Source organism: Hippocampus bargibanti, linkage group LG12 (genome assembly GCF_051943395.1).
Source record: "Hippocampus bargibanti isolate YZ-2025 linkage group LG12, ASM5194339v1, whole genome shotgun sequence".
NCBI classification, from domain to species: domain Eukaryota; kingdom Metazoa; phylum Chordata; class Actinopteri; order Syngnathiformes; family Syngnathidae; genus Hippocampus; species Hippocampus bargibanti.
The window spans coordinates 19304041-19325306 of NC_142745.1; the positions used below are offsets into that span (position 1 = coordinate 19304041).

General features: G+C 42.4%; 1 protein-coding gene across 3 annotated transcripts in view; it reads right to left on the reverse strand.

The window, feature by feature from the left end:
• Window positions 1-3902: 3902 nt before the first annotated feature.
• ndrg3a (ndrg family member 3a) overlaps window positions 3903-21266 on the reverse strand; it is a 40208-nt gene continuing 22844 nt past the window's right edge. For 2 of the 3 annotated variants that reach the window (XM_089009855.1, XM_089009857.1), the window contains 14 exons: window positions 16345-16450; window positions 16150-16270; window positions 16014-16076; window positions 15881-15941; window positions 15714-15800; window positions 14745-14801; window positions 14441-14544; window positions 14293-14358; window positions 14158-14209; window positions 14032-14079; window positions 12854-12889; window positions 12698-12749; window positions 7652-7690; window positions 3903-5978 (listed from right to left, as the gene is read on the reverse strand). In XM_089009855.1, coding sequence (XP_088865981.1) covers window positions 5809-5978; window positions 7652-7690; window positions 12698-12749; window positions 12854-12889; window positions 14032-14079; window positions 14158-14209; window positions 14293-14358; window positions 14441-14544; window positions 14745-14801; window positions 15714-15800; window positions 15881-15941; window positions 16014-16076; window positions 16150-16270; window positions 16345-16450 — 1062 coding nt within the window. In that variant the 3' untranslated portion in view covers window positions 3903-5808. The remainder of the gene's footprint in view (window positions 5979-7651; window positions 7691-12697; window positions 12750-12853; window positions 12890-14031; window positions 14080-14157; window positions 14210-14292; window positions 14359-14440; window positions 14545-14744; window positions 14802-15713; window positions 15801-15880; window positions 15942-16013; window positions 16077-16149; window positions 16271-16344; window positions 16451-21266) is intronic. The other variant, XM_089009856.1, reaches the window with a different exon arrangement.

Sequence of the window (21266 nt, forward strand, 5' to 3'; positions counted from 1 at the left end):
CAACGTTGAAACAGTCGGCGTATTGTTTTTTGAAGACAAAAGCCTTCCCTTCTCAGCGACTTCGTGACAAACAAAACTCATCAGCCATGGACGTGTGTAAACAAATCTCAGGGGACTGTATACTGTGCGTATTGCACATGTATGGCAGGGTAGGAAGATGTTTATGAGTTGATTTTTGACTGTACATACATTTCCTAGAAAAAAAGTGGATTATATTGTTATTTTGGAATTCATACAAAATGATGTGATAAATTATTTAGAGGACAACCGACGCCAAGTTGTGTCCATAATTTGCAAAATCACTTCAAATGACTTCTACTGAGCGTATTTTACAAAGATTCCACGGCATATAGCTATATTTTACGTTTTAAGACTCGCGCTGAATATTCAGGAAGTCTTGTTTTCGAGTTGATGACGATCCCCACTTGATGTCACGTTTGGAACGCCCCTGACCGAGAAAGCGACACACAATGCATTTTGGGTACTTTGTTTGGTCTGAAAACTTCATGTTTATCCGTGTTGACGGGGAAATTAGAAGGAAAACACATACATGACGCGATGGTGAATCGTTGTGTGTTACACCAAAACTACTATTTGATACTAGTTGACACAAATTCCCAGCAGACAAATCAGCCCATTTCCAAAAGAGCTTGGGCGCCATCTTGTGCATTTTCTGGGCGCTACATTGGTGGCCAGACACCTCAAAATGACACGGAAGAACTTGCAATCAATTGCAAACATTTATGCTTTCCTCTTCATAACTATTTGAATCATATTCATAAGTGGATGAGTAACAAGAAAGCATCTTCTCCGAATCTGAAGCCATTGTTTTGATTCTCGAGCAAGGCAAGACATCTTGGCGTGACGTCACGAACAAAGGGGTGGGACCTTCTGAAACTGGCCATTTCCGGATTCATTTTGAAGTCATTTTTATTGGTGTTTTTCATTTAACTAAAAATATCAGCCTGCGTGTTTTTGGTATTTTAGATGCTATCAAACGTTTTTCTGATGTCAGTAGGAAACAAACAAAATGGTGCCGGTTGCCCTTTAAACGTAGTGTGTACAAACCTCATAGCACAGTAAGAACACTACAACCCAATTTATTAACTGTCTTTCAAATGTGAAACATATCCTTGATCAATTAATAAATTTGTCTCAAGGAATATGCAAGATATGGCGTTTACAGACTATTTCGCAGATACTTTGAGGAGGAAATGGAAATAGATTAAAATAACGTGCACTGTGATTTATCAAGATTGCATCTGTTTTTAATAAATTTTCATTGAAGGGGCAAAGTGAAAGAAATCAACATTTATTGAAAAATTGAATCACTTTCAATACCTACTTGTGTTAAACTCCGCTAAATCATGGATGGATTGTCTTGACCGCGCGCTCTACAAACTCACCACTGACGCCCTCGCCTTCACGCGCAAACAGTACACGTGTACCGTCGCCAAGCACACAGACATAGGCTACCTGCAGTTGAAATTTGCATACTCGGCACGGCAGCCAATCAGAAGCCTGCTTCTCTCTTCCGGACTTTCGCAAGCGTTATAAAGTCGTGCAATTGCATATCATTTTCCAAAATAGATGCACAGAACCTCAGCCCAGAAGAAAGAATCAAAAGAAGCTAACAACATGTGTGACGCTAAAAAACGTAAATTTATATCAAACCGTGACTGTAAAGTGTACGTGAGAGTTATGAAAGGGGCTTAGTGGCAAACATTGCATTGTGCCCCATGGTGACAAATGACTACTGCAGCGCAATCTGGAGCCTTGGACATTTGCGTAAATTAAGCAATGTAACATTTGTGCTCGGTACAGCCTTGATTAATATAAAAAACATAATACTTTGTGACGATGTTTTTTTGCTATTGCTGGTTTTAGCGTGTTTCAACTTTTCAGAGTTGTCTGCCCTTTTCTCCGCTACCTTTTTGTCACCAGTTTGAGACACTATTTTTACTATAATTTGGACAAATTCGGCGGGCCGGATTAAAAAGCCTAATGCGCCGTATGTGGTTCGCGGGCCGTAGGAAACAAAAAGCATCGTGGTTTTGTCCAAGCTGTGTGATGGAATAACCGGTGCGGTTAACTTGTTTGAGTCAGAATTGCCATTTCATATGGAAAATTATTGTTTTATGATGGACATAATAAAAATCTCTCATGACTACCATATTTTTTACTTGGTGAATGAACAATGAAAAGGTAAGGTGAAAATGCTTGCAATGCATTAAGTTGAATTTCAACTTGCTTTTTAAACAAAAATATACATTCACTATTATTCTATGCACAAATATTTATGTAAGGAAACACATCTGAAGAAAAAATGATCTCCACTCTGCGATGTTCTGCTGCCCAAATCTTTCGATTGATGCCCTGAAGCAACAGCTATTTTCTTCCATCAGCGATCGGTATTTGATGAAATTTTAACCCGGATCCTTTCACAAAACGGGAGTGATGGGTAGATGAGGCATTCTGTATCGTTTCGACACAGTGACACACTGTATTGACACTGTGTTGACGCAGAGTGTTGCGAAATACTGACACCTGGCGGACTTGTAGGAACCATTTGACAGGGTCACCTGACACTGATCTGTCAACACACATTTAAATCTTTGCAAGGTACGTAGTCCTGAAAATAGATAGATAGTTAAAGAAATAAACGAATAAATACATTGCTGAATAGGTAAATAAATAAGTACATATATAAATAAAAAACTCAACATTTCGTAGTACTTAAAAAACATTTAACGCCATCAACCAAGAATGACGAGGAACCCTGTACGGGTTTGCGTCTGGGCCGATTTATTCTTTTTAAATCACGTTATATTGAGCGACCAGTTCATTCAGAATATATTTGAACGTGTACTTAAATATTAAATACGACCCAAACTTGATTTCCATGCTGAAATAACAACACCCCCCGTCACAAAGTCCCCGACCGACTGGTAACTAAGGAGATCACTCTGTTTACGTTACGAGAAAACCTAATTATGTCCTGCAACGTCATTATTCGGCGACGGAGAACAGAATCCAGAAAGGGGGGAAAACTGTTGCTATTTTTTTTACCGAACATTTAATACAATATGAACCTCCCGATTTTGTAGTTTATAACTATTCTATAGTGATTGTTTCGGTATATTTCTTTCAACGCACTGACGACGTAATCCCCAAAAGGTTAACAATGACGTCATAAAGAACGCACCGGGTCCTATAGCAACAGTGGCGCACGCATCGACGCCTCAGTGTCGCTGGGCCCGTCACTACAAAACGGTTCGTACAGACAACAACCACACACGATATCACCATCGTATTACAACGCGAAGACTTTCATTCATCAAAACCAAAAATAAAACGCATAAGCTCACAAAACAATGATGTACAATGAGATATACTGAACATAAATGGAAGGTCAGGTTCTCTCTTGGAACCACAGAAAGTCAATCGGAATGACCCGGTCTGCTATTTTTAAGATGTGTCACAGGGAAACAGTGAAAGCTCCAACGAAGGCTCACTGTGGGCTCTGAGATTTTTTTCCCATTACACCCCCTCCCCCAAATAAAAGATATTCAACCCAATTCAGCTTTGTGTGGTTGATGTTTAAGATCCCTCACACACTGACAGGAGGAGCTTTCCTTTTGGGTTCTCTGTTGCAATTGCAACTTTATGACAATGATGTGTCGTGAGTTGTCGAAAGATCTATGGGGACAAAAACTCAATGAGACGTCAGATTGTGAATTTCAGGGTCATATTCACATGACATCTGAGTCGGCCTGATCAGATGAGTTTCATCGTAAAGCCAAAACGCTGTGGTGATGCCACAAATCACTGACCAACATTTTTTGACAATTCTTTTTAAATGATGACGACAGTTTTGCGCACAGAAAACCAAAATCTACCAATCATATTCTACCACTTTATTGAGTCGTCAGTAAAAGTCAGCAGACAAGTGAGAGAAACCCACGGGACACATGAAAAATCAACACAATGCACAAATAAAACAAGGAGGAGGGAGGAACAAATCCAATGGAAATTATACACATTTACACACATGCACAATCAAAGTTACTTGAAGCTGTTTTCTAAGATGGTATGTTCCGTTTAGTTTAAAGGACAACCAACACCTCTGGACAAGTTGTGTGCATAATTTGTAAAATCACTTCAAATGACTCCTACTGAGCGCATTTTACAAAGATTCCACCGAATATAGCTATATTTTACGTTTTAAGACTCACACTGAATATTCAGGAAGTCTTGTTTTCGAGTTGATGACGGTGCCCTATGTGACGTCACGGAGGGAACACCCCTGACCAAGAAAGCGACACACTATGCATTTTGGGTATTTAGTTTCATCTGAAAACACCATGTTGATCGCAAAATTAGAAGGAAAACTACATCAATAACGCAATGGCGAATTGTTGCGTGGCAGCCAATTGTGGTAACACATATAAAGAAGGTGTACGTTTACACAAATTCCCAAACCAGCCATATCCAACGGACCAGAGCAATATAGAGCCAGCCGAGTAGCTCCCGGAGTGTGCGAATCCCAGCTTGGATAACTGCTGTCACCCTCTTAGCCTGACAATAGGTAGAAAGTTGCTTCCAGTGGTGAAAGAGAGCAATCGTCATCATAGTGGAGGAAACCTATGGGACAAACATTCAGCTGCTGGAACGAGGAGCTAACCGGAGTTAGCGATGGATAACCGCTGTTATTCATACGTACATTTGTAACTCTTCATCTTGAAAGTTTAAACAACATTTTGCATGCCCAACCATTAAGCAATCTGCATTGATGTTGACATCTTGTAGCTTCTTTGCTATTCATGTCCTTATATGCCACATATCACCCAAGTTGATGCTATATTGCTTATTCAGGGAGCTTCATATATTGTGTCCTTCACCAGTTTTGTTGCTTGCTTACATGACTCAAATTGATACGGAAGGTCTTCTTTAATCGATCTCCAAGCATTTATGCTTTCTTCTTCAAAACTATTTGAATCAAATTCATAACGGGATGACTAACAAGAAAGGATCTTTTTCCGAATCTGAACTCTCTGAAGCCATTGTTTTGATTCTGGAGCAAGGCAGTTTGTGAAGGAGTATCCTGACGAGATGTCACAAAGTGGGGGCGAGACTTTGTGAATCTCTCCACTTTTGAGCTCATTAGTGGCAGTTTTGGGACACTTTAAGTCATTTTTATTGGTGTTTTGCGTTTGACAAAAAATATTAACCTGCGTTTTTTTGGGTATTTTAGATGCTATAAAACGTTTTCCTGATGTCAGTTAGGAAACAAAAAAATGGTGTCGGTTGTCCTTTAAATGCATTTAACAACTTTCCTTGTCCCCTCCACACCCCGCCTCCAAAAGTTTAGAGAGTACCTGTGCAGTTATGGGGCGATCTAAACACATGGGGGCGTTTACACGCTCGCCACATTCTATTTACAGCGTTTAAAAATGGCGGCTGGCGACCGATTGATAGAGGCAGCATATTCCGATTTGGGGTAAGCATACAATGACAAAAGCAACGCTAGATGAACAACATTGATGGGTGAAAAAGAATCGGTGCGACCTGCCACCTGTGAATGGACAAGTCATCTGAATGTAGCGGTCGTATTGGTGAAGGAATGTCTTTTGTTTAACGATAGAAGAGTTAAGAAGAGGTTTCTGTTTTCGATAGCTAGGGAGTGACTATATCATCTTCTAAATCACGTGGCTCCTTACGGAACCTGCGGGCATTGAATTGAGCGTACGAGAGGGGACATAAGTTAAGATGGGAACCCCCCCCGGCCCCCCTGGAAAGGCGATGACCTCAGCAGGACACCTCCATGGTCTGCGGGGTGCGTTCCAGGGCCGCGGGGGGGTTGTTTTCCAGCAGGCTGTTCAAGTTGTGGCGGCTGCGACTGCTGCTGTCCATGGAGGTGATGCTGGAAGAAGAGGCGGTGCGCGATCGAGCCAGGCGAGTCATTCCTGCCGACGGGACTGCGGCAAACAAAACAGGCAGTTAAAACAAAAACAAATATTGTACAAATCCCCGCCACATAGAAGCAAAGTGCTGTGACAAACATGCAAACAATTTCAGAATACAGTCAAACCTGGGTTTTCGACCATAATCCGTTCCAGAAAGCTGTTCGAGAACCGACTTGGTAGAAAACCAAAACATCAACCGAATGTTAAATTCATGAAAATTAAACCCTGGCATACGATCTATTTTTCAGTATACACACGGAGTTGCCACAACGAGTAATGTGTCGTTTGCGAACGAGCCCGTTCTCCTAACAAGAAAATGGCAGCGGACTTGTTTTTGTCCTCTATTCCCCGCCCCCAGTCCTCGGTTAAAGCCACGTGATTGGTCAAGAACGCAGCAGTGAGGGGGGGGGGGGTACAGAAACACAGAGCTGCAAACTCTGTTAAATACTGTTAAATACTAAAAAGACAGGCGCGGACGACAGAGAGAGTGAGAAAATGGATAATGCAGCGGTCACAATGAAACATCACACAAGGAAGTGGCGTACAAGGAAGAGGAGGAGAGACGAGTGGTGCATTTGGATGGCTCATTTTTGGTCCAGAACCCATTTGCGGTTGTAAACCCGGGCGTAAGTTACTTCCGAGTTGAGCGCATGTGGCTGCCGCTGCTCACCTGTAGAAAAACTTAGCCTGTGACTGACCTTGAGAGTTTTGAAAGGCGCTTAGAAATCAAATGTATTATTATTATTATTATCATTTGCTATCTATTTGCTATCTATTAGCTATCTAAGTGGTATCTATTAGCTAGCTAGCTGGCTATCTACCTAGCTATCTGTTGGCTAGCTATTTATCTTTCTATCTATTTGAATTACTTCCGGGTTGAGTGAACGCTGGCGTCTGTGGCTGCCGCTGCTGACCTGCAGAAAAACTTATCCTGTGACTGTAAAGCAGGGGTGTCCAAAGTCGGTCCTCGAGGGCCGCCGTCCTGCCTGTTTTCCAGCTCTACCAGGAGCAACGCACCTGATTCAAATGATCAGCTCATCAGCCAGCTCTGAAGCGGCATCAAAATGGTCCTGATGATTTGAATCAGGTGCGTTGCTCCTGGGAGAGCTGGAAAACAGGCAGGACGGCGGCCCTCGAGGACTGACTTTGGACACCCCTGCTATACAGTCACCTTGAGAGTTTTGAAAGGCGCTTATAAATCAAATGTATTATGACTATTATTATTGTTATTATTATGATAAAAAAAAAAAAAAAATCTTAGTCAGAAACCGATCAGGACGAGAACCGAGAAGTTCGAAAACCCAGGTTTGACTGTATGAGGAAAATAAACAACAATGACAAAAATAAAACATCTTGAGGTACAGTATCTCCACAACAAAAAGAAGCATTTGCAATCAAATAATACCATCATTCATGCAAAAAGAAACAAAAATAAAGAATACATTCATGCTAAAGGTTCGAAAGTAGGGAGGCGGGGGACAAATGTGCACCAAAGTATTCCAGAAATCCTGACGGATTAAAAAAAACTGACTCAACAAGAACCACAGTGCGCCATACAGGATTTCTGTGTATTATATGCTGCATGCCATTCATCCACGCGGGCGGGCGGGTTTGCTGTGAGGCTTCAAAGCTTTCTAGTCGGAGAGCTTTGGAAGCCCCCCGCCCCCCACCTCCATCCCGGGTACCTGATTCGTTGCTCAGGTGACTGAGAAGGACATAAGGGACTGGAGGACAGAAAGAGGAAGAAAGGTTCAAAAGCTATTTTCGCTCGCTCCACCATCAGCTGATTGGACGCTCAAGATGAAAAGACCAAACAAGCGCAAATGTGCGCCCCCGCCACATTCCAACCTTGGGGCTTTTCCCACAGCGGCGACATGTTAACGAGGCCAAAAGTAGCTTTCGCCAGCACGCTGAGGTGTTTGGATTTATTTTCCAGCTTTTCTTGGGATGGAAACACTTCTTTTTAAATCTCATATAATCCTACGGCGACCTGTTGCTCAGCAGGAGGACTCGGGTGGCATTTCGAGGCAACGCGCCTCTCGCGCACTCGGCGAAAAACAACAACACGTGCGAGCGAGCGTGTTGGATTTTTGGTAAAAGGGCCAATTTGGGTCTGGCGAGCGTACGGCGTACAAGTGAAGACACAGAGTGGAACGCCACGAGCAATGTTCCCTCTAAGCTCCGGTCAGACCACTGGCAAAGTTTTTCCCTCTCGCGAGGGGGCAGCATTTGCCTTTTGTGCAGCCGCCCCCATTTCAAGTTCAGATAACTCCAGATCCATGTAATTTAGGCATTAACTCTTTTTTTCTGTTGAAAAAAGAGAGTCTAAGGTTTCTAACGCTGCATTGAATATTTGTTATTTATTATGTTATTCATATTCTGTGGGTCCTGCAATTTGAGTGGAAATGCGCTTAGAAATTAAATGTATTATTATTGTTAAACTGCGCGTGTGCGCAATCGCGCACTGCTTGCACACTTAGCGCACAAGAACACCTATGCAGAGCAGTAAAGAATATAAGACAGAAACACATTACGTAAAATCTATTTTTAGAACGGATATAATCTAGTTAATTAGACCACTTACACACACACGCACACGCACACACACACACACACACACACACACACACACATATATATATATTTTGTACCATTTCGCAAAGTAACTCAATGAGTGACAGGTGTCCAGTTCACAGTTCACGTACACTACGCAGCCAATCGGAGCACAACGACGCGAATGTGCCCTGCCCATACTGCCCATACGCACAACACATGAACAACAATATTTTTGTTCTTTTCTATTTTAAAGGACAACCGACGCCTCCGGACAAGTTGTGTCCATAATTTGTAAAATGGCTTCAAATGACTTCTACTGAGCGTATTTTACAAAGATTCCACGGCATATTGCTATATTTCACTTTTAAGACTCACACTGAATATTCAGGAAGTCTTGTTTTCGAGTTGATGACTGCCCCTGACCGAGAAAGCAACACACAATGCATTTTGGGTACTTTGTTTGGTCTGAAAACTTCGTGTTGAGCCGGCGAAATTAGAAAGAAAAAACATAAATAACGCGATGGTGAATCGTTGTGTGTTGCATCAAGACTTCTATTTGATACTAGTTGACACAAATTCCCAGCAGACAAATCAGCCCATTTCCAACGGAGCTTGGGCGCCATCTTGTACATTTTCTGGGACGCTACATTTCAGTCCAGATGCCTCAAAATGACACGGAATGACTTCTTTAATCGATTGCAAACATTTATGCTTTCCTCTTCAGAACTATTTGAATCATATTCATAACTGGATGAGGAACAAGCAACCATCTTCTCCGAATCTGAAGCCATTGTTTTGATTCTCTTGCAAGGCAAGACGTCCTGGTGTGACGTCATGAACAAAGGGGCGGGACTTTCTGAAACTCGCCATCTCCGAGGACATTTTGAAGTAGTTTTGGGACACTAGTCATTTTTATTGGTGTTTTGCATTTGACTGTAAATATCAGCCTGCGTGTTTTGGGTATTTTAGATGCTATAAAACGTTTTCTGATGTCAGTTAGGAAACCAAAAAACTGGTGTCGGTTGTCCTTTAAGTGGGCCAAATCAGTTATATTAAAAGTTAAATAATGAAAATTGCTGCTGTAATTTGATTCTTTTAATAAGCCATGTAACTTGCTATGATCCAAGATTTTCAACAGGCATGATACTGGCGTGTGGCCGCAGCGTACACATCTGATGTTGCTCACAGTGCTCCTAAGTGTGCTCAGGGAGCTTCTGTGTCTGCTCAGACACGTGAAAAATTAGAGGGAACATTGGCCACGAGCATCGTCCAAACCATTTTGAGAGGTCAACACTTGGCGGGAGGCCCGTTTGACACCACACAGCAGCGAGAGACAGAAGGAGAAAACACGGCAGACAACGTAGAGACAATTTCTCTCTTTTGAGTTGGCGCCTCACCTCCTGAGAACGGGCACTTCTACCGAATGCTACGGATAGCAAAAGGGTAACCACGTTAGCGTCCGCGTGCGGCAAAAGACGGACATTTTTGACCAGGCAGACACAGAGTTTTAAAAAAAAAGGTGCCAGCATGGAGCTCGCGATAAGAAGAAAGGAGCGTCAGCGCAGAGCGCAGATGCGTATGTGGAACTGTCGCGGCTTGGAATTGAGGCGGATTTACGTGGGACAGGAGATGTGAGACTAATGGGTTTTTAAAGATGTTTGTATAGCGAATTACCCCAACAGAGACAATCTCTTTTCGTCATTGGATGCTACAGCTGCGTGTTTGCTTTCAAAATTTAGCTTGTAGTAGACGTGCACATTCCACCATGACTTCCCTGATCCACTGCTGAAAAGGACGCTTTAATCCTCTCTTTCATCTAGAACTGCTTCATGTCACAAAGATGGTACAGCATGTGCTGAAAATGAATGACTCTGTGTGTCTTTGTGTTGTCATATTATTTGTTATTTTTGTTTCTCCCCCCCTAAGATGGCGGCGCGTGAACACGCAGAGGCTCCTCTCTCTCCTGGCAAATTGGCGTTTTCGTGTTTATTATGTTTGTCAAAGTCATTATAAGTGCCTTGCACGCTGGGTCCGAGGACAGTAATTTCATCTCTGCTGTATGTCATGCATATTAGCATATTTGACAATAAAGCTGACTTTGACGTGCACATTCGACCATAACGTCCCTGATCCACTGCTGAAAATGATGCTTTGATCCTCTCCTCTTTCATCTAGAACTGCTTCATGTCACAAAGAAGGTACAGCAAGTGCTGAAGAATGAATGACTGTTACTGACTCTATTTTTAAAAAAATATTATTTGCATATTATTTCTTTAGTTTTTTTTTTGTTCTTTTGACTTTGTTCTTTTGACTTCAAGAAGGTACATCCAATGCAATCCAATGACATCATCGGGGCTGTTCCGCTATCTTCTTCTTCTGTTCCTTTCGGCTTTTCCCTTCAGGGGTCGCCACAGCAAATCAATGTCCTCCATCAAACCCGGTTTTGTGCATCCTCTGGCTACCTTCATGTCCTCTTTGACAACATTCATAGACCTCCTCTTTGGTCTTCCTCTCGGTCTCCTGGCATTTCAAGGCTCAGAATCCTTCTCCCTATATAGTCACTCTCTCTCCTCTGGACATGTCCAAACCATCTCAGTCTGGCCTCTCTGACTTTCTCTCCAAAGCCTCTAATATGAGTTGTCCCCCTAATGTACTCATTCCTGATCCTATCCAACCTGGTCACTCCCAAAGAAAACCTCAACATCTTCAGCTCTGCTCCCTCCAGCTCTGCTTCCTGGGCTGTTCTAAAGAGTTTGATGTTTCTCTTTAATCCAAAGTAGGTTCGTTGTCAGATCTCCCAGGAGAGTGACACGCAGATGTATCCCAGAGCTTGAGCGTGGCGTGGAGTCGAGCAAATCGTGCTGTGAAACTCCGTCCGATGCTGAGCGGGTCTCTGCGAGCTGCGTGTCTGTCTGGGTCTGAGTCCGAGATGATTCTGCCCCGTGATTCCCTCCAATCTCTCTGTCCCACGCTGGCTACTGATATACCCTTGGCCTGCGTGGGAATGAGTCAGGCTCACTTGAAAGACATCAAAGGGTTGAAAGGCGCACTTCCGCGTGACGCCACAGTTCCGCTATAAGATGACCAAAGTTACCATATTTTTCGGTGTATAAGGCGCACCCAAAAGCCTCGATTTTCTTGACAAGATAACCATGCGCCTTATACGCCAGAGCGCCAGATATGTGGAGTCGTATTGAGCCACAACAGGTCTGGCAACTACTGTCAGCAGCCACCGAAGTAGTGCGTAACCCCAGCCTCTATTGTAGCGCCTTATAAAGTGGTGTGCCTTATATTTGGAAAACTTTATATTTCTAGATTATATTTGGAAAACGTTTTTCATTCATTGAAGGTGCGCCTTATCGTAAGATGAAGAAGGAGGCTTGGAAGATGGAACCGAAGAATCTCGATGAACTCTGGGAGTCCTGCAAGACTGCTTTCTTTGCAAGCTCCTGTATGTTGTTTTTCTACTTTCATTCCTTACATAACTTTGCGGCTGTGAAATGCAAATTTCTCCACTGCGAGACTAATGAAGGCAAAACCAATCCAATCCAATTCCAGATGACTTCATCCATAAATTAATTGAGTCATTGCCGAGACGTATGGATGCAGTCCTCCAAGCTCACGGGAGCTATTACCCCGATATTAATTATTTTTTTAAGGCATCATGACTTTATGTTCTGACGTTATTGTAGCATATTTATGTATTCAAAATGAAATATAGGTATCACTTCTACATTATTTTTGTATGCGACAAGACTTTTGTCCAAGCAAAATCTGACCTTTCTGTCCTAATTAAATAATAAAACTCAATGAATGAGACAAAACTTTATTTTGGTATAATAATCATAATCTAGAGGGCTTTGCCTTTCATATAAGCCATTTCTGATTCCAATAGATAAACTACAAGTCAAGTTATTATTTGTTGTTCCTACAACTTGGATAAGCGACAAGACTTGTCAGGGACCGTATGGAAAAAGTTTGAAAATATACCATTCATTGTGGGGGTGTACCTTATACACCAGAAAATACGGTAACTACTAAATAAGTTCCGGAAGACAACAGCAAATGCACCAAAGGTACACTGCGTCAGAGGTGGTGGAGTTGATTCTTGCCGATTTGAAAGGGGAACGTCCAACGGAAGGTGTTTGCAGAAGTTAAAAGAGGTGCAGACTTACTGTAGCCCATTCCCTGGACAAAGTACTTGAAGGCCTCAGCAAGTTTTCCCGGCTGTCGGGAGACAACGTGACAGAGAGGGTGAGGAGCCAAAATGACAAAAACGACATCCGGGGGAGGGGGATGGGGGGTTGGTTGACAAAAAGTCAAACTTGTACCTGCACAACCTGGGGCAGGCCTCCGCAATCAGCCATCTGAGACAGTGGAGAAATGAAATCCACAGTCAAACACAACAAAGAATTCAACATAATACTACTACTACTACTACTACTACTACTAATAATAATAATAATACATTTCTAAGCGTCTTTCAAAACTCTCAAGGTCACTTTACAGTCACAGGATAAGTTTTTCTGTGGGTGAGCAGCGGGAGCCACACGCGCCAGTGTTTATTCAATGCGGAAGTAAATCTGAGGAGGAGATGGCTGCAGCATCAAGTGAGCTCATAAAGGCAATGTTGGCAAAGTGGAATGATGTGCAGGCTTTTATCGAACAGTTCCATCCAGAAAAGACTGTGGCTATGACAATCATCAACATGATGAACAATAATGTGATGCCTCAGCTTCGTAAGACCTTACAAGTCAGAAAGCAACAGGTGTCAATGAAGAGGTTTTTAATCAGCAAAAATGATGGGTCTCCAAAGAAAAAAGAAGAGAAGCCAAACCAGAGGTTAAGTTACCCACAGTCCTTATGGAAGGTGACTCGCCTTCCATAAGCCATCAACGACCATCAAAAAGGTAAATAAAACGTTATTTTACAGCACAGTTTATTTCTTTAATTACAGTCCTCATGTAATGTGCCTCTCTTTCCGAACAGCAATTCCCTTTGACCTTCGACCTCCAACGCCATTCCATCAAGCCATCAATGACCATCACAAATGTAAATAAAGTGACTTTATGATACAATGCAGTGTATTTCTTTCATTACAATACAATAGCACATTTATTATACATAGAATAAGGTATGTTGTGTGTAGTTTTAAGGCTTTTGTAGTTGAAAAGTATATTTTATGGAAACCCGGGAACTGATTATTCCCATTTTAATGGTTTCCTGTTGGAAAATTCTTTTTGAGATGCACACTTTTCGCCTTACACACTCTGTCTGGGAACCAATTAAGTTCGTAAGTTGAGGTCTCACTATATTATTATTATTATTATTATTATTATTATTACGGCACACATGAAGGCTCGTGTTAGTAGTTAATAAGTCATGTTGCACGGAAACGAGTCAGAGGCATCGAAAGCGCGAAATGTGTTACTCTTGGATTTCCAAAATGAAGTCTTCATTTATTTCAAAGCAATTCTTTTCATCTATTCTAAAAGGTTTAGGTTTTCACCTTCAACAGGGTGGTCTTTGTGGGGTTCAGCCTAGAATTGCATTCCACCTAAGGAAGAACACATTTGGCATGATTTCCAACTTATTCAGAGCTACTTTGGGAAATCCTGCTAGAGGCATCATTTACCACGGCGTCCACGGCGGGCGACGTGTCACCGACAACCAGCAAAGCGGGGCACCTGGAAACAACAAAGGCGTTTGTCTTATATGGCTAAAAATAAAATCACAAGGGAAAAATCAAAGTGGAACAAGAGCGGCTTACGTTAGCGTGTTGACGGAGCTCTCGTTCAAACCCACGATGGGCCGTTCGATTTCCAGGTCCTGGCGACTGCGGGAGACAAATAATGGCAGGATTGGTCGCCTGTCTCTAACAGATACGTCGCCCCCAAGAACAACAGGCGGATTCATACTATTGGTAGGAGCCGCAGAAGAGAGCCAAGTTGTCCTGGTTGATGTCTTGGGCGATGTGGAGCCGGTACGTCTGGATCAGCTCCTGATTCTCGGTCAGCTCATCCTAAGGCGGCGGCGAACACGGGCAAAATAAGTGCGGCCAAGCGTGCCGTCACCACAGAAGAAGCCAAGTCATGAGACAGCAGGAAAAGAAGAATTGGCTCAAGTCTTAGTCAAGGTCTCCTGGGAAATTTACTCGAGTATTTCATACAGGCAGAAGGAAAAAGGCAGATAAGAAAAGGAGGACATGTTGCAGAAACTCACGCTGCTGAAATGGTGAGCCATGACGATATCAACCAGGTTACTGGTCCATCCAGAAAGCTGCAGCGCAGAACAAGAAAGCCGCCAAACGACGTTTGAATAATAATAACAATAATAATAATAATAATAATAATAATAATAATAATAATAATAATACAGTAAAGTCTCGTTATATCGATATCGGATATATCGATAGTCCCGGTTATATCGATACTATTTCTATGCACGCACGGAGAAAATTACATGCAGACAGGGTCGGATATATCGATAGTCCCGGTTATATCGATATTTTTTCGGACTCCCTTGAATATCGATATAACGAGACTTTACTGTAATAATAATAATAATAATAATAATAATAATAATAATAATAATACTGACACGTTAAAATAACTGTTATTTTATATATATATAAAATAACAGTTATATATATATATATATTATATATATAGGTTTATTTTTATATATAATTTATATTTAATATTACTACTACTAATAACAACAACTATTATTATAATAATAATGGTTTCTAATATTTTTTTATTTTATATAATTTAATTTATATTTAATAGTAATAACAACAACAATAACCCTTCACACACAGCGAATCAGTGTCCTCCATCTTCAGAGGTTAGATCTGCATGTTTGTTTTGGCCAAGCTTTTACGTCGGATGCCCTTCCTGACACAACCCTCTGTATTTTTCCGGGCTTGGGACCGGCACAAGAAGACTTATGTCCCTTTGTGGCTACAGAACAAGCATCTCGCTCAGTAAAAGGCTCCCAATCACAAAATGGTCGTCGGCACAGCAACATTCAAAAACATTACCGTAATCAAATAAGACTAATAATAGTAATAATCATCATCATCATCATCATCATTATTATCATAATCATCATTATAATCATCATCATAATCATCATCATAATCATGGCTTGTACATGTTTGCTAGGGGGAAGGACAGAGATACAAACTTTTGAAGCGGCCCAGTCGATCCAACCTTCAGCGCACGGGTCGATATTGATGAGCACCAGGCCCTCCACCAGCGTGGGATTGTTCAGCTGATAAAAATATGAATAATAATAATAATAAAAATAAAATGTAAAAAAAAAACCAGAGGGGTGCGAATGTGGGGACTCACGGCAAAGCGGGTGAGGACGTATGCTCCGGCTCCCACGCCGATGCCGATGATGCTGTTGACCCTACGGGGACGGCAGCAAGACCGCATAGCGTTACTCGCCATTGTGCATTGGCGCCCGTCCCGGCCTACTCACTTGAGCTGAGTCATCACCGACGGCAGCATTTCGGCCAACTCATCCATCGTCGGGTAGCGGTAGCTGCGGGAAGACCATCACAGACGATTGATGACATACGACGGGGACTAAGGGCAAATGGCGAAAGGACTCGTACCCGCCGGGGAACGGAGGCGCAGCCTCCTGCTGGCCAGGGGCATCCACATGGACCACCGCAAAGTGCTGCGTGATCTCCTGCATGTCCTCGTAGTTGAAGAGGGTATTGAAGCACGACTTGTCTGTAAAGGCGGACGCAAACGGGTCACGGGTTGGGAAAGCGCCGTCGCACAAGCCCAAGGTTGCGCTCACTCACGGTTGAGGCCAATGTCGTGATAGGTGAGGATGATGGGTCGGTTGCCCTTGGGAACGCCCCTCATCGTCACGTGAAGAACGCCGTGAGGAGTCTCAATGTCATGCTCCTGCAGCAACAAATGGGTGACGGGGTGGGGGCAGAGTTTGGAAATTAATTGGATTTTAAAGGACAACCGACACCATTTTTTTGTTTCCTCACTGACATCAGAAAAACGTTTTATAGCATCTAAAATACCCAAAACACGCAGGCTGATATTTTTAGTCAAATGCAAAACACCAATAAAAATGACTTCAAGTGTCTCAAAACTGCCACAAAATGAGCTGGGACTGGGAAGATTCAGAAAGTCCCGCCCCCTTGTTTGTGACGTCACTATTGGTCACACAATGCCTTGCTCTAGAATCGAAACAATGGCTTCAGAGAGTTGAGATTCGGAAAAAGATCCTTTCTTGTCACTCATCCAGTTGTGAATATGATTCAAATAGTTCTGAAGAGGAAAGCATAAATGTTTGCAATCGATTAAAGAAGTCCTTCCCTAACAATTTGAGCCGTCTGGACTCCAATGTAGCACCCAGGAAATGCACAAGATGGCGCACAAGGTCAGTTGGAAATGGGCTGATTTGTCCGCTGGGAATTTGTGTCAACTTACACCTTCTTTATGGTGTTACCACTATTGGTAGTGTTGGTGCGACACACAACGATTGACCATCGCGTTATTTACGTAGTTTTCCTTCTAATTTCGCCATCAACACGGTGATTTCAGACGAAAAAAGTATCCAAAATGCATTGTGTGTTGCTTTCTCTGTCACGGGTGTTCCCTCCGTGATGTCACGTAGGGCATCATCAACTCGAAAACAAGACTTCCTGAATATTCAGCGTGAGTCTTAAAAGGTAAACTATAACTATATGCCGTGGAATCTTTGTAAAATGCGCTCAGTAGAAGTCATTTGAAGTGATGTCACAAATTATGGATGCAACTTGTCTGGACGTGTCGGTTGTCCTTTAAAGAAGAAAAAAATGCCTGCCTTTCTGTAAGCGTACCACCGTAACACAAAAACGCCAAGGCGGCATATTTCGCTTTTGCATCTCTGAAAAGTTACTTGCCCCATTTTTCACAACTTGAAACACAATAAGATGACTAATCGCAAAAAAACATTGTTGCAAAGTATTAAGGATGCTCCCTTGCTTAATTGATGGTAAATATCCCTTGCTGATGATGTTTGCTCCAGTTGTCGTTTGTCCATACACTGTTCGTCATGTTGCACAATGCAATGCTTGCGTTGCGTCGTCAGCTACAACTCTTCTTTCCACGATGCTTTTAATAATAATACTACTAATAGTAATACTACTACTAATAATAATAATACATTTAATTTTCCAGTCACGGTGTAATAAACGTTTCCATTTTGTAGCGTCATAAATTTTGTTAGCTTCTTTTGAATCTTTCTTGTGGGGCTGAGGTTCTGTGCATCTACTTTGGAAAATTATATGCAAATGCACAACCTTATAACGCCCAGGAAAGTCCGGAAGCACGAAGCAGGCTTCTGATTGGCTGCCGTACCGAGTGTGCAAATTTCCAAACAAACCAGAATTCCGAAATTTCCAAACTGAACAAACGTTTGGAAATCGGAATAATTTATTCAGATTTCGAAATCTTCGTTCAAACGTTTGCTTTGTTGAATAAAGCAAAAGTTTGATTTGAAAAAAAAAAAACATTTTTTTTTCTTTTTCTTGAAGAAGTTGTCGGCCACCCGGGCGGAGACATTTTCTAAGTTGTACGCCCGACGTAAAACTTGCACTCCCCGGACGTTATTTCAGACACTGATATTTACATGATTCTGTCCTTGCGGACGTTCCCCATTCCATGATGATAAAAGCCAAATGCAAGAGCGAGTTTAGTCTTGGAGTAAGAGGCTAAATGATTGAAAAGGTCCCATTGGTGCACAGCTTTGCATATTTAAAGGGTGTCTTTTTAAAGATGCAAAGCATGTGCTCTCCGTCAGGCCCCCCACCCCCTTTTGCCCTTGGACACACAAAACACAGACTGAGCTGTTTCCACCAAGAAAATGGCAAAGACTGAATACGCCACCCCTCCCTTTTGCTAGGATGACACTGCAAAAACTGCTTTTGGGGGGTGAGGGGCAGACAGGCGGACGGCCATCTTTTCGAATGTTGCGCTGAAGGCTAGCTGTCCGGGGTTCAAGGACAAGGCGTCAATCATTTGAAATGGGGAAATGAATGATGGACAGATTGACGCCTCTCCAGCAAATGCCCTCAGGGGGTTGTCGCCAAGATCTGTTCGACTCAATTACGTGCAACGAAATGACATTGGGGGGTTTGAGAGCTACTGAACCAAATATAACCTCTGACAGAGACGACATGAAACAGGGGGAAATGATCCTCCCGGCCATGGAGCCTTTGTCTTTCCGAAATAAAGTTGGAGCTGCAACTAGACATGATTGGAATCATACCTTCTCTGTTCATAACATGTACAAACATCTGCACTCAGTGTTGATTTAATTTAGAAAATGTGCTTTGAAAGAGGGACTACAAGAACCGAAGAATAAAAAAAATCCTGAAGATTTGGAAAACAGATAACCCACGTACACCATTAGCGTCTTGTGACTACGGCGGCGCGCTAACGCATATCGACAGCCTCAAACTCTTTATATATACAGTGATACCTCGGTTTACAAACCTGTTGGCTTACGAACTTTTCGGTTTACGAATGTTAAATTTATGAAAATTTTACCTTGGCATACGAACTATTTTTCGGGATAAACACGGAGCTGCCACAATGACTGATGTGTCGTTCGCGAACGACCCCGTTCTCCTAACAACAAAATAGCAGCCGACTTGTTTTTGTCCTCTATTCCCCGCCCCCAGTCTTCATTTTAAGCCACATGATTGGTCAAGAACGCAGCAGTGAGGGGAGGTGGTTTAAACATTAAAGAGACAGGCAGACGACAGAGCGAGAGAGTGACAAAATGGATAGAAAACAGTGAAATTTGGACTTGTTTCAACTTTGATAGTTCAAAGGCAAAGTGGAGACTGCAAGGTTAAAATATCAAAGATCAAATATCAATCAGGCTCCACAAACAACCCGCACAAGCAATCTATACACTTGATGCAAAAAGCTATGAACCCAGCTAAACAGAACACAATTGATGAGAAACAAGGTAAAATTATCGCAGAGAAAGCACCAACAAGGGATCATTCCTCAAGATGGTGAAAGAGGAAGGCTACGTTCCTCTTCATGTGTTTAATGCTCATGCAACCGGCCACTCCATTCCATCAAGCCATCAACGACCATCACAAAGGTAAATAAAACGACTTTATTGTACAGTACAATTTATTTCTTTAATTATAATACAATAGCACATTTATTATACATTAAATAAGGTATATTTTGTGTCGTTTTAAGGCTTAGAAAATTATGTTATTTGGGGACCTGGGAACAGATTATTCTCATTTTAATAGTTTCTGATGGGAAATTCATTTTTGGGATACACACTTTTCGCCTTACAACTCTGTCTGGGAACCAATTAAGTTCCGAAGCCAATGTATCGCTGTACCTCATTTTCATGATCCGTGGATAAAATTATCTCAACAAAGGCATACATTTGACCGAGTATCCATTCTGTACTATCGGAACTAACAGTGAGACATTTGTTTGAATTTAATGTGGCGTCCACAAAATTCGAAGTTGCAAAAAAAAAAAAAAAAAAAAAGAGGGAGGACTAGCCAGCGAGCATGATAGCAAATAGATAGATAGCTAGGTAGCTCGCTAGATAGGCGAGCTAAATGGCAGATGGATGGATGGTTGGGTGGCTGGCTTTCTGACGAGCTAGGTGGCGAATGGATGGGTGGCTGGGTGGCTCTCAATCTCACGTGGGAAGTCTGGACTTTTTTGGTCTATTTTTTTTTGCCAGCTTTCTATCTATTTGAGTTACTTCCGGGTTGAGTGAACGCTGGCGCGTGTGGCTGCCGCTGCTCACCCACATAAAAACTTCTCCTGTGACTGTAAAGTGACCTTGAGAGTTTTGAAAGGCACTTATAAATGAAATGTATTATGATTATTATTATTATAACAAGAGTGGTAGGGGACGAGAATGCCTTTCATGCCCATTTAGCTATTGGCAAGGTTTAAGTATTGATCCGACTGATGAGTCATCTCGAATCATTTCCTGTCCAAGACGCAAAATGTAACTTGTGGTGAGGCTGTTTGGTTGCGGCTTCGGAGGTAAAGTGAAGAAGAAAGTGGCAAAGGTTTTTGGGGCCTTTTTTTCTAGTGGACATGACACATGTCGCCGTTGCGGTTCGGGAGGTTGCCACAGGCGAGTGATGGCAAGGTGAAGTCGTGCGTTCAATGAGGGTGAGCCAAATAAAAGCGCTATGTCATGCTTTCTTTTTCTTCCTCTTATTGGTCCGCCTCTTGCCCAGCTCACCCCACCCTGGCCGGGAAGAAGATCAATCAACCACGGGGAGCAGCATTACAAGGCAGAAACGGTGGCCAGTCAGCAACTGCTAAAAATGTGTACACATTGCATGCACATACGGCTGCGAGATGAATACAAATACACATTTTCATCGTGTACGTCGACGCGACTATCGTCCAACCTGCAGTGCTGTCCGCAAACGTTTGTCATCAAAGCATCAAAAGTCCACAGTCAAGGTCTCGGCAGGCGAGCGTAGAAGCTGCGACATTGTATTGGAGTTGCTACAGTGTGTTGAGATGGGTGACCTCCCTGCTTTTTAACACAAAAAAAAAACAGCACCGACACCAAACACACCATTATGAACCCAAATATACATGACCCTACTCTCTGACTTCCCACCAGGCACATCCACATCTTTCACTTGCACAAAATCGAACACCAAGAGCTTCGTCCTTCCCAGCTGCTCTATGAGGGCAAATCACACAC